General features: G+C 44.1%; 1 protein-coding gene across 1 annotated transcript in view; it reads right to left on the bottom strand.

Annotated features, from left to right (window-relative positions):
* Nucleotides 1–13,116, bottom strand: part of SYCP1 (synaptonemal complex protein 1) — a 122,687-nt gene extending 109,571 nt beyond the window's left edge. The window contains exons 1-7 of the mRNA XM_075615367.1: nt 12,977–13,116; nt 7,461–7,578; nt 4,455–4,515; nt 4,292–4,338; nt 3,070–3,234; nt 979–1,046; nt 271–344 (exon numbers count right to left, since the gene is read on the bottom strand). Coding sequence (XP_075471482.1) covers nt 271–344; nt 979–1,046; nt 3,070–3,234; nt 4,292–4,338; nt 4,455–4,515; nt 7,461–7,568 — 523 coding nt within the window. The 5' untranslated portion in view covers nt 7,569–7,578; nt 12,977–13,116. The remainder of the gene's footprint in view (nt 1–270; nt 345–978; nt 1,047–3,069; nt 3,235–4,291; nt 4,339–4,454; nt 4,516–7,460; nt 7,579–12,976) is intronic.
* Between the last annotated feature and the right edge of the window lie 267 nt (nt 13,117–13,383).

The following is a 13,383-nucleotide window of genomic DNA, read 5'->3' as shown; positions in this document are numbered from 1 at the left end:
ATCGCCATACAAACTGGTAAAAAAAAAAAAAAAAACAGTGGATAATCCTTCACAGGTACATAGATCGATATTAATTATTAGAATTAGCAAATCATCTCAGAATCTTAAAAGTTGTGTTGGTAAATAAAATTTAATTCTGCCACATTATTGCATCTGTAGGTAACTTGTGATGACATATATGCTGCCCCTTCAGCAGCAAAGTGAGTTTTGTAAAATGATTTATTGTACTGTAACTATTGAGACTTTAAACAAATGACTGGTAATATTTACACATATTTGCTTTTTCTGCAGCTCGAGTACATGTATCTTTAAGTAGATCACACACATGTCTTGTAGCATTGCTTCTAGAAAAGAAAAATAAGAGAACAATATATGCACACATCATGTTAATGCATTTTAAAATACATATTTTGTACATTTCAAGGCCCAAGTCTTCGATTTCCTCATTGTGACTTCCTCATTTTACCCATATAACCCCTCTTATATACCCCACACCCCACACATCTAATAACCCCCAGCTCATTAATTTTTTTATATAACATCCTTATCCTGTCACATTAATTTACAACCGCTCCTTATCTCCTCTCAATGGGGTAGCTACTTGGAATTGCAGCCTGGTGAGGGGGCCTGAAGCACACAGCCGCGCTCTCGGAGGGTTCTGAACACCAGGGACTCCTGCAGTTTCCTGCTGCTGCACACTAGCTGCGACCATGGGCCAAACAGAATCTTTGGCAACAATGATGGGTTAGTAGTCGTCAATAATTCCGATTGGCCTGTGGTTGCAACAAAGAACGTGCATGCAGCATAGGCAACCGATACAAGCTGGTATACTTATTGGTGGCCGGTACACAAAAACTTTACTGTACTGACCAAATCAGTACAGTGCGAGTCCGCATGACATTCAACGATCTTGAATTTATTTTTTCCCCACATACTTTTGTGCTTCCTATTTCAGTATCATTTATCAATGCAACTTACTGATTTGTGAGATCTTTATTTTCATTTATTTCGTCTTCCAGTTTCAAGCTCAATTTTTCATTTTCAAACTAAAATACATTGGGGAGAAAAACATATGTGTGAGTTTCCTGATACTCCTTTTTTCCAGAATGATAGTCAGTGAAGTAGGAAGTATGATGTAAAGACATACATAAATTACACTGTAATATCCTATATCGTAATATACAGTAGGGCCCCCACTCATATGGCAGGTTAGGTTCCAGACCCCTGCCGAGAAGCCAGAAGCGCTGAAAAGTGGAACATAGCCTTTTTTCCACTTGTGAATGCATATAAAAGCCTAATAGCATGTTTATACTATCATATATTAAGTGTGCAATAGAGCTATGCCTAAAAAAACAAAAGTAAAATGAATATACAGTGCAAAGATTGCTTACCTTAAAATATTTTCATCCTTAGCTTATAGTCATTGAATCAGCGACAATACGACCTTTCCGGACTCAGCTGCTGAGCGCGTCATGCCGAAAAACGGCGAAAAAGCGGAACAATCAGCGAATGTAATAAACATGGATCTAGTTGAAAACAGCGAAAAGCGAGGCCCTACTGTATAGCCATACACTGCTATTGCCTCGGTCACATGTTTATAGTTATTTTGAGATCCGAGAATCACCTGGCTCATGAGATATTTACACCCCGTGTTTTAACTGTTTCAAACGCAGATTATTTTTAACTGGTTCAGAATGTTTATGGATTACAGCAAGTGCATTTATATAACACTAGCTGATATACCCGGCGTTGCCCGGGCGTGGAAGGGCAGGGGGCATGAAGTGGAAGGGTGGGGGGACGGGGACCAAGGGGCGTGGAAGGGCGGGGAGGGCAAAGGGCAGGGAGGGGCGGGGGGACAAAGGGCAGGGAGGGGCGGGGGGGGCAAAGGGCAGGGAGGGGCGGGGGGGGCAAAGGGCAGGGAGGGGCGGGGGGGCAAAGGGCAGGGAGGGGCAAGAGGGCAGGGAGGGGCAAGAGGGCAGGGAGGGGCAAGAGGTTCAGGGAGGGGCAAAAAAGCAGGGAGGGGCAAAAGGGCAGGGAGGGGCAAAAGGGCAGGGAGGGGCGGGGGTGCCAAAGGGCAGGGAGGGGCGGCAAAGGGCAGGGAGGGGCGGCAAAGGGCAGGGAGGGGCGGCAAAGGGCACGGAGGGGCGGGGTGCCAAAGGGCAGGGAGGGGCGGGGGGGCCAAAGGGAAGGGAGGGGCGGGGGGGCCAAAGGGAAGGGAGGGGCGGGGGGGCCAAAGGGCAGGGAGGGGCGGGGGGGGGCTAAGGGCACGGAGGGGCGGGGGGGGCTAAGGGCAGGGAGGGGCGGGGGGGGCTAAGGGCAGGAAGGGGCGGGGTGGGCTAAGGGCAGGGAGGGGCGGGGGGGGCTAAGGGCAGGGAGGGGCGGGGGGCTAAGGGCAGGGAGGAGCGGGGGGGCTAAGGGCAGGGAGGGGCGGGGGGGCTAAGGGCATTGGGAGGGAGGGCAGGGGGGGCAAAGGGCATTGGGAGGGAGGGCAGGGGGGGCAAAGGGCAGGGGGAGGGAGGGGAGGGGGGGGGCAAAGGGCAGGGGGAGTCAGGGAAGCGTTAAATAAGCCATTCCCCTGCGTGTACTCACCTTGCACACGGCCGCCCTCCTCCTCCATCTCGGGCTCCTCTGCGGCGAGGCTGAGACGCTCCGGTGAGGAGGTGCTGGGCCTCTCGCGGGGAGAGGCGGAGACAGCCGGAGGAGAGGCGGAGACAGCCGAAGGAGCGCCCGCGGGGACGGGTAGCGGCCTGTGTGTGGGGAGAGCCGCGTGCTCTGTGTGTGTGTGGGGGGGGGTGAGGGAGAGCGCCGGGTGAGGGGAGAGCCGCGTGCTCTGTGTGGGGGATGTGGGGGGGTGAGGGAGAGCGCCGGGTGAGGGGTGAGCCGCGTGCTCTGTGTGGGGGGGGGGGGGGTGAGGGAGAGCGCCGGGTGAGGGGAGAGCCGTGTGTGTGTGTGTGTGTGTGTGTGTGTGTGCCAATGAGAGGTGTGCGGGCGTGGGCCAAGGGACCAATCTCATTGACACAGACACATAGAACACTTTCACAAATATATAGTAGATGCTCTCATTCTTACTTGTAATTCTTTTATAGCTTTACGTTGTGCATCAACTGTTTTTTTGTTTTCTTGTAGCTTCTTCTCATTTTGCTTTACTTCAGTCTCTATTGTGAATTTCCACTTTTTTATTTTTTCTGCCTCTTTGTAGAGTTTAGCATATAGTTGATTTACCGATTCTGTGTTCTATGTAACCACAAAAAGCAAATAATTTGTTATATATCAAACACGTTTTATACCAATGTGCTTCATGTACTTCCTCAATCTAACTGCTGTTCTATAGTCCACCATTAAATGCATTTAAATATTAGAAAAAAATAACACGGCCCACATGAAATGTTCAATGTTTTTCATAAAAAATGTTTGGTTTTCTAATTTCTAATTTTGCGGTAGACATATTGTACTGTACTGTCAACCATTAACTAAACTAAGCCATGATTCACTAAGCTCTGCTAAGGGGTATCGCTCGCTTACTGCCATTGACTTGAGCTCCAATACCCACTAGTCAAAGCTTAGTGAATCTCTTCCACAGTTCTATTCATTTTAATACATTTATTTTATAAATTACCTCTGGTCAAGTATAGCTTTGATTAAGCATTAAAACAGTGGGAAAACTGGCTATGGAATTTCCTTCCAATCTGCACATTTTCACATTTATTTACCCCTTTACTGCCAGATGGGGCCTGCAATGCAGGAAAGGAACTAAAACTAAATCTGACACACACATACAGGTGTGACCACCATTATAGGGTTTTCATCTCACAAGTTTCTTACACCAATAACATAAATTAATGGTTTTTATTTTTCCCAAGTGTTTCCAAATATAAATATATATTTATCAATATAAAAATTGCATGAATAACAAGCCTGCTGTTACATCTAAAGCTCAAAACATTACATAAAGGTGAGATCAATATCCCTTTTTCTGTTATGTCATAGGAGCATATTTTACTGCCAACATCAATGATAACATTTCTAGCTTCGCAGACTATAAATGTAGTGACCCAATATAGTTGATAACACGGTGGTATTTTTCTAGATTTATTTTCTTGGCAATTCCAACAGTAGCAGAAAAAATTACAACAGTAGCCTAATATTTCAATGTTATTGTATGTTTTTCTCCCAGAAACACAGTAACATTGGGTAGTTCATGATACAAAAGATGTCGCATTTAGCAGTAAGAAAATAAATTGCCAAAGAAACTGACTTTATAGGATTATTTGGAGTGTATTATTAAACTTACCTCTTCTTCGATCACGGGCAAATGTGTTACTTTTTTTGAAAAACAATCTAGAAAAAAAATGAAAAGGGGGGAAATTTGTCTATGTACTTGAAAATACATTAGATTATTTTGTAACTGAAATACTGGAATTTTTTCAAAATTATATTGTCTAGTGGATGTTTACCTGAATTCTTGTTTTTTATTACATCTTGTGCGCTTCCCATCCCAAACGGAGACTTGAAGCCCTGAAAAAGGGAAATAAATCAGGCTGCATTAATCTTAGCACTTAAAGGAGCAATCCAATTTTTTTTTACCCAGGATTGAAGCAGGGGACTCCAGAGTTTAACCGCATTAATTTCAGCTTTGGGGATCTCCTGCTTCCAGAGATATTTGCCTCCGTGGTATCCATTAGCTGCTCCGGCTGAGCTTTAAAGTTTAAAACTCCCACATCATAAGAAGCCGAACATGACGACGGCACGGCTGATAGCCGAGCAAAGCGGCTCCCAGCATCTACCATGGATGTATCACCAGAACTATACGGTAGACCTAACCACTCAATCTTAGTGTCAATTGAGATTGGAATTAGCCAATGTGTCAAATATAGGATTGAAGGTGCATACTTTGGGCCACACCTCTTTATATATGGAGCCTTTTATGTACATCTATATTGGACTGCCTCTAAACATAGCGGGACGTGTTTGTATATCGGTACACAAGTGTATGTACTTTTACATATATTTGCGCCTTTATAACAATATTGATCACTTGGCTATATGTTTGAAGTCGAGACTCTGTATTCTATCATCCTTTCTGTGATACATAAGCAAGCTATTACAGATATATACTAATCCATGCTCATAATCATGGCACATTTTAAGATTGATATATACCAATACATCATTCAGTGGATCCTATATGCATCATCATCTACTGGTATATTTTCTGTGCATCTACCCGGCCGGTATATCAGAGTAATATTGTTTCTTTCTTTACCTTCTTATCTATATATCGTGGCAATTCAAATATGACCACCTTTTGCCAGGTCTCGCTAGCATACGAGACCCGTCTTAATCATGGGCTACATCTACATACTGATTGGCCCTATCTCCCTTCATTCGATATATAGTGAACCAAAAGCGAGCCCTTGACTCTCATCCTTCCCCTGAAGAAGCGCACCTACGTCACGTGAAACATGCGTCAGGGTTTTAAGGTGACGTCACGACGGTGGCGTCAGCTGAGGTAGCATTCCTATTACCTCCACGATTGAACCGGTTGTATGGCGTTGTCTTTTAACTTTTTGTGTCCCGATTAGCGATACTACAGTACATAGGATATGCTGTATTGATGTGTGTCTTTACGTCCGTTTCTAGTAAATGAGATTGGGTTCTTCCTTTCGAGTCCAACTATATTGAATAACAGTATTCCAGTTGTATACCACCGGGTGCTCTGATTATGGTCTAGCCCCTAGTACAATGGTCCGCAGCCGCCAAGGGGGTGGGGGGGGGAGAGCTGGGAAAACTCTCCCATGCTGTCCCAGGCCCCGTGGTGCGGCACCCCCATGTAGCAGTGACCAGGCTGCTCCCGAGCTCAGCAGCAGCCGCATGCACGGTCACAGATATACTTCACCCTCCCTGCCTGTTCCTGACAAGAGGGAGATAGAGAGGATTTTGAGAGGGCGGGTGCTCGCTCTCGCAGAGAGGAGAAGTGTGTGTGGGGGGGAGGGGGGGTTGGTGCGTATAAGTGGGAGAGTGTGTGTGTGGGAATTAATTGTGTGTTTAAAAAAATAAACCATGGTTTTACAGTATGTGGGGGCACAGGGGGTAGGTTATGTATTGGTATAATTATTATTGGTTTATTAGATATTGTAATGGTTTATTGGGGGCCTAGGAAGTGGGTAGTGGGGTTGTTGCGTGTGTGTATGTGTGTGTGGTTTTTTTGTATTGTTGGTAGCGGGGTGGGTGAAGGGGGTATTAGCCCCAAGGATGGGTGTTTAGGCCTACCGTGTGGGTAGCGGGAGGGGTGTCATTACCTTAGCGGTGTTAAGTCCATCCGCTACACCCCCCGCAAGGCCTAAACACTCACCAAGGGCCAAATACCACCTTCACCCACCACCGCTACCGACAATAAGCCTGACACAGGTGTTTAACCCCTTCATTGCCTTAGCAGTTAGCTGCTAATGTAATGAAGTTGCCTGTAAATGCATTTTTCATGCATCGGATTCATGCCGGAGGTCTACGGTGCTGATATTAACGGGTATCAGTTACGGAGACCCCGGCATCAATCCGATGCAGGAAACATGCATTTTATTTTCTAAGTGCCATCTCGCCCGCTCATCGCAGCTTCTCCCCACCTTCTTGCCAACTTTTTGTGGCGGGACGATTTGGAGAAGAAACCGCAATTCGAAAGTGGCGCTCAGCTGCGATAAGCTGATCGGGACTTATATAATTGAGTGTGTTTGAAAAACTGGCGATCAGTACCGAAAAGTGGCTGATCACTGCGCGTCTGCCAATTTTTTTTTACGGCAAAAAACAGCGATTTTTACTTTTAATCGCCAGCTTCTCGGCACTTACTGAATCGCTGTAGACTTTTTTGGTGAGAAGCTGACGATAAATGGCTTATCGCTGCTTACTGCATGAGGTCCTAATACTGGGATCCTTGCCCTATGATCCCTATATCTAGTTATATTAGGGCTTTACACCCTAGGGTCTACTTAGCCCGTTTATGTATATTGCCCATACCTGACTGAGTGCACATTATTAGAGACTTTTTGTGACCCCCTCTGGGATCATTCCTGTGTACAAGGTATCACCGGAAGCAGGGTTTCCACAGAGCTGAAATTAATGGGGTTCAGCTCTGGAGACTCCCTGCTTCAATCCTGGGTAAAAATAAAATAAAAAAGAGGTTTTTTTTATTTTTTTATTTTAAAAGTGCTAGAATTACCGCTTTAAACAGTTTGTGGGTGGGGAAGAAAAGTCTTTTCATAGCCTCAATTTAATTTTATTTTCAAAATAAGTTTTTGTTAGTACATTATTACACCTAACTTGCAACTACTTTAAGTAATACAACAGCACAACCATTTAGAAAGGAAACTACACAGGGCTAAATTCATGTTGTAAAATATGACAAGAATCTTCTATACACATTTTTAAAAATGTCTTTCAGTGTATGCAACGTGTGTCTAAAACAGTACCTGAAAAAAGCAAGCATTTTCCACCATTGATTGAGGTTTCACTGCAGACACATGGCTGCTGTTTAGTCTTGGTAGTGGGAACAACTTAAAAGGTTTCTCCATCTCCATTTTCTTTTAACTGCAAAAACATAAAAGTTAATTAATATACTGTATGTGTTTGTGGAGTATCAGAGTGACAGGTTACATTTAGCAACCCAGTTCCTTTTTGTAAGTCGGTATACTCAAGGTGAAATAAAGTGAAAACTCTAGAGATCCAGATTTTCTTAATGGTGCTAAACCTTTCTAATACTTCTGGTACAGTATGGTGACATTGGTACTGTACTAAATTACATTACAAATCAAACATGGCTACTGACATTTAAAAAAATCTCAATTTTTTTCGCATTATTCATATTTTTTCCAGATGTGTTGTTATTTACGGCATTTGTGAACTTTAATATACAGTAACAAAGACATCTTCAAGTGGAAGTCTCAATTACTTTCAAACTTGGATTTTACACAAGATATGTAAAGTTCTCCCATTAGTTTCTGCTTGCAGCTGCGTCACATGTAAGAAGCTCATAAATAAAGGTTATTGAATGAAAGGGAGAAGAAGCAACTCAGTGAGTAAAGACACTGACTGGCACTGAGTTTCAAGCACGGGAACCTGGTTCAATTCCCAGTGTCGGCTCCTTGTGACCTTGGGCAAGTCACTTTATCTCCATGTGCCTCAGGCATCAAAAACATAGATTGTAAACGCTACAGGGCAGGGACTGTGTCTGCAAAAATGTCTCTGTAAAGTGCTAAGTAAAACTAGAAGCAGTATACAAGAACAAACTATTATTATTATAAATTATTGCCTATGACCGGGATGGTAAGACTAGGCGGATTTAAAAACTATTTACAGAGATGCAGAATTTAATACATTGCGTTACAACATGTGCATCATTTAACATTATACGTTCACTGTAAACCCCCCTTTTTAATACCCTGTGAATAATTGTCCAGCCATGTATGGGGTCAGCCTTATACCAGCGGCCATATTAATAGTTGTGTATGTCAAACACTGGCTACAAATATTAAGGTAGCAGGGGAGGTTCCGAAGGTCGGGTGACAACAGATCATCTCCAGGGGACCAAATTTGGGTACATTAGAAAAGAAACAAGAGCGCATATTGTGTTGATCATTTATTGCTTTGCATTTTCAAAAGCCTTAGCTTTTGCTGAAATTTCTACTGTTTATTTATCTGGCATCAGTTGTTACAATGGCAATCTTTGTTATAGTTTATGTGGCTGATGGTGCCCATTTTAATGTCCCTGAGAGGCACATTTTCAGCAAACGATATCTCCAGGGGGAAAGTGCAGAGTTTCAAAATGATAGCTTTGCTAAATTCATCAGCAGACTGACTTTGCAATAGTATAAAGGAAGAAAACATTTATTTTTTATGATGGCGGCCTTGAGCTTTAATAAACATAGCAGTTGATATACTGACAGGGTGTCCCATCATTTGCATCATAAACAATAAGTTCCTAATGGAATAAAGGTTGAAAATACAATTCTGGTGCACCTAATATTTTTAATAGATTATTTGACAAAAAAGTATTTCCACTTAAACTCTCCAAAACAACATATATTTTAGCAGTCACTATAGCTTAATTGGAAACTGGCCAATTTAACTTTGATTATAACAACAAGACACAGTCCAGATTACACCCAGAAAAACACTTAGGGCCTCATGCAGAGAGCCGCGCTAAAGTAAATCTCGCCATTTTTTTGAGAAATTCACGCAGAAAACAGCAGAAAATGGCGAGATACGAAAAACGCGCCATTTTTTTTTCTATTTCTGAATCTCGCTGCGCGGCTGGCGAGAACCTACATCTCGCCAGTGTTAAAAATATCCGAATTCAGAAAGGCGCGATCGCCATCTAGCGGCTGTTCGCGCCAAGAAAATGGCGCGATTTTCGACAATTACCTCCGCCAAAAAAAGTTGCCAAGAAGCTGGAGCTCGCCGGCCATAGGGAAGAAAAAAAAATGCGCGATTTTTTTCTCTCACTTTTCTGCAGCGCGCATCTCTCCCTTTTAAACTCGCCACACGCATTCATGCCATAAATTGCGATTTTTGCCCATTTCTGCATATGGAGAAAAAAACTCTCCATTAAAACTACTTTTTCTTAAACTCTCCAATTTATTCTAGCGCTGCTCTCTGCATAGGCCCCTTAGACTTGTGCTGACAACGTTTAAAAACATATGAAGCTTCTTAACGCAGCACAGCTGGTGAGGAAATAAAAATGCCACTTTGTTGGTTTTTTTACTTAACAGTTCAGTCCCAAAGCAGCATATTATGTTTGTCACGTTATTTTTCAAGGGTTTGTTTTCCTGCATGTCTATTTTGTTTTTAATATTTATTTGCCATACTGTACAGTAGGATGTCTGGTTTACCTCAATATTTTTCCCCGCTCGCTGATTTTTTAAATATTTTATTCCTACAAAATAAGCTGTGACATTAGTAAAATTTTTTAGCACATTCACAGCTGTTTTAACCAATGCGTTTGAGAACTTCTTAAGCATTTTTTTGTCTATTTTTTGTAATAAATACTGCACTATGGAGGTTGCGCTGTTTCTCGTTTTTGTATTTAAGTGACATTAGTAGACCACAAAGAACCTTATATGAGATGATTACGATAAGACATTTTTTTCTGATAAACCCTTTGCTGCCTGCATGACAAACAGCTCTGTGCTGCTGGGCAGACTGAACAAAGTGATGATAAACAGCTTGAGTTGCCATGTGAACACCCCACTGCAGGCTTGGAGCCTTTTCAACTTTAAACAAAAATAAGATCAAAAGCAGTTAGGACTCACAGAGACAAAATAAAAAATAAAGGTTATTTTGCTATAAACGTTATCACATGGAGCACACTTTCATAATAGCATAGACAAAAGTAATAGACAGCACTCACACAAAGTAGATAAATATACACAAAGCGGGGTGCCACGGACTAGAGAGGGCCCAATCCCTCTCAAACACAATAAAGTACTGAAGAAAATCCAGCACACCCTAATAGTAGATACAACGTCACTGGTATATAACCAATTTGAAAATTTAATCAGTGCACAAATAAGTCAAGCAACTGACAACGGCACACTAGGAGAACAGATACCATATAGGTAGGGCCATACGTGGGATGTACAGGAGGATAAGGGATAAAGGAAAAGTCCCATCCTACTTTTCCTTTATCCCTTATCCTTCTGTACATCCCACGTATGGCCCTACCTATATGGTATCTGTTCTCCTAGTGTGCCGTTGTCAGTTGTTTGACTTATTTGTACACTGATTAAATTTTCAAATTGGTTATATACCAGTGACGTTGTATCTACTATTAGGCCCGGGCCATAGAGGGGTGAGGAGAGCGGATGCGTGCTAACGCTGAGGCTCGCCTGCTTAAGTCAGCGCAATTCCATGGACTTGCAGGCGAGCCAGCGTGCGCGAAGGGAGCCGGCGGGAGGTGGTTGGAGGCGGGGCAGTGGCATCGCTGGGCCAATCGCCCGCGACGCACTGACGTCAATGTCACGGCACCGACGTCACGGCGCCGTGACGTTGACGCTGCTTAAGGCTGATTGGATGTTTTCAGCCGACAGCGCGCTAAAAAACAGCTTGGCGCTCGGCTGAAAACTCCAAAGCCTCAGCGCACCTGCGAACGCTCGCGTGAGCCCCCTCTCAAGGCATCCTCATTGAGGATGCAGGGTGCTCAGAGCGGAGCGTCCGCACGCCTCAGCGCTGCTTGTCCTTCTATGGACGCAGCCTTAGGATGTGCTGGATTTTCTTCAGTACACTTTCATAATAGGTCATATGGGGTAAGGGAGGGGGGAGAACTCCACCGTTAATGCTTTTTAGTGCCATAGGGGCAGAGGTTCAAGAATGCAATCACATGATCGCTCCGTCACTGGTGCCTGAACGGACAAGGGAGAGTCCTTCTCTTCCGCTGCTCTCCTGTTAAAATTACATTGTAATCACGATCTCACCTAGAAAAACGAGTGGGTAGATTGTGGAGTAGCCCGAGTTGACAAACCCCATGACGTAGTATCGACGTAGTATCTACGTCAAACAGTACCCATAGAGTTAAAGCCTGAGATCCACTTAAGACGCGGCCAGGGTGTAGACGCACACGTGCGAGCTCACACTCGGAGCGTTTAAATACATTTTACCTGATGCACATGTTCAAAGTGCTGTTTCGTGCGCGCGTGCTTGGGGAGACAGTCAAATTTGTTTTTCCGGTGCTGTGGTGCATCACGTGACCAGGTAAGAGCCAATGAGAGTACAGCAGTCACAACCAATCAGATTGAGCTATGGCTATGACGTCCCCCCCATGAGCACGCATTGAGCAGGACACCCAATCGCTCCTGCTCGGGCATACCGCTACGTCACGCATCGTGAGCGCGCGTCTCTACACCCTGGCCGCAGCCTTACATCTCGCTGCCTGCCGGGGTCTGTACGCAAAAGCTGTAAACACCTGAACAGTTAGGCCGAGTTCAGACAGAATGCGATGCGCGCACGTTCGCCACTCTTTCGCTTTGGTGTGTGCGAGTTTTCAAACTGAAAACGACACCCGGCGGCGAAGTACAGCGTTGACGCCGCTGCACTTGAAGGAGACAAATTAAGTTATGATTTCAAGTGGCAGCCATGTCACGTGTAATTCACCAGCCAATCACACACACTTTGTTTCTTGTTTTTATTAAATGGCTGAGTAGTACCGCCTCCAAGTTGGTTCATTCTGTCTGCTGGGCATGAGCACACATCACCCAGGAGACAGAGACGCGGCGTGTAGTAGCCTTTCGGAACTCAGCCTTATGTTGCCTGCCTCAGAAAGATTAACACTTTGAGTGCTGGAGGGGCCGGCAAAGCAGCAGCCCTTGATGCAGAAAGATTGTGTCCGGCTCTTTGTGGGAAATCATGACATCTTGGAGTGCCAGACCTCATGACATCTTAGGGCACACAAAGGGTTAAATCAACCCTAATGTAAATGTCCTAATTATTTCTGTCTCAGGGAAATTAAGATGTATCACTTAAAAATCAGTGGGATGTGAGTTACTGGAAAAAGGATGCATTTTAATGGAAAGTACTGATCAGTGAGATCCAACCAAGTGTATGATTGCTTATGCAAATCCAAAAGGACTTGAAGGTTACGCATGTCACAATTCCGGGATACAAGAGGTGATTGGCAAGACCCCGGATGTTATTCTAGAACAGTCTCGCTGATGTTGAACATAGTGTCACTAAATAAGTCAATGCTTTTCGATTAAAATGTAACCGATTTGATCCAGAATTCTAAATCTCACTGATTTGGGTCTGTGGCATTAACGTGCCTGTACAAAACGTATACGTGCAGCCAGGAGCAAGTATAACGTATAACTTTTAGCAAGGCATCTGAATTCATTCTTTTCAAATGTCATTTTAGTGCACAGTATTTAAGTAAAATGTCACATAATAGGTCCCGAGTCCTGGACAGCTGTCAGTGTGCGTTTGTTACATCCATTTTTACCTGCAGACGAGCTGCCCTCCGCCGGTGGTAACCAGGTAAATAGGTGGTCACCAAGACAAACCGCCACACTGCGGGAGGACTACCCCTCATAAACCGAGCAACTGGGCGGGAAAAATAACTGGCGCGCGGAGGCAGGTCAGAACACGTGAGTTCCTGAAGAAAACAAACCAATGAAAGTCTGAGCTAACGCAAAGTTAGCTGTTTTTTTTTTTTTTTTTTTTTTTTAAATGAGCGGGCCAATCAGGGCATTCCCCGCTAGCTCGAGAGACGATAGAATACCCATATAGCACAGGCGCGAGCCTGTCCGTTATATTTGAATGTTGTATTACAACCATTAGAGCTTGGTTAACCCACAATGTGCCAGAGCAGCACATTGCTCTGCATGTGTTATATGTAGCGTGCTCTGC

This window comes from Ascaphus truei, chromosome 9, assembly GCF_040206685.1.
Source record: "Ascaphus truei isolate aAscTru1 chromosome 9, aAscTru1.hap1, whole genome shotgun sequence".
In the NCBI taxonomy this organism is placed as follows: domain Eukaryota; kingdom Metazoa; phylum Chordata; class Amphibia; order Anura; family Ascaphidae; genus Ascaphus; species Ascaphus truei.
The sequence above is the reverse complement of the archived record's forward strand: the minus strand, read 5'-3'. Positions and strand labels throughout refer to the sequence as shown.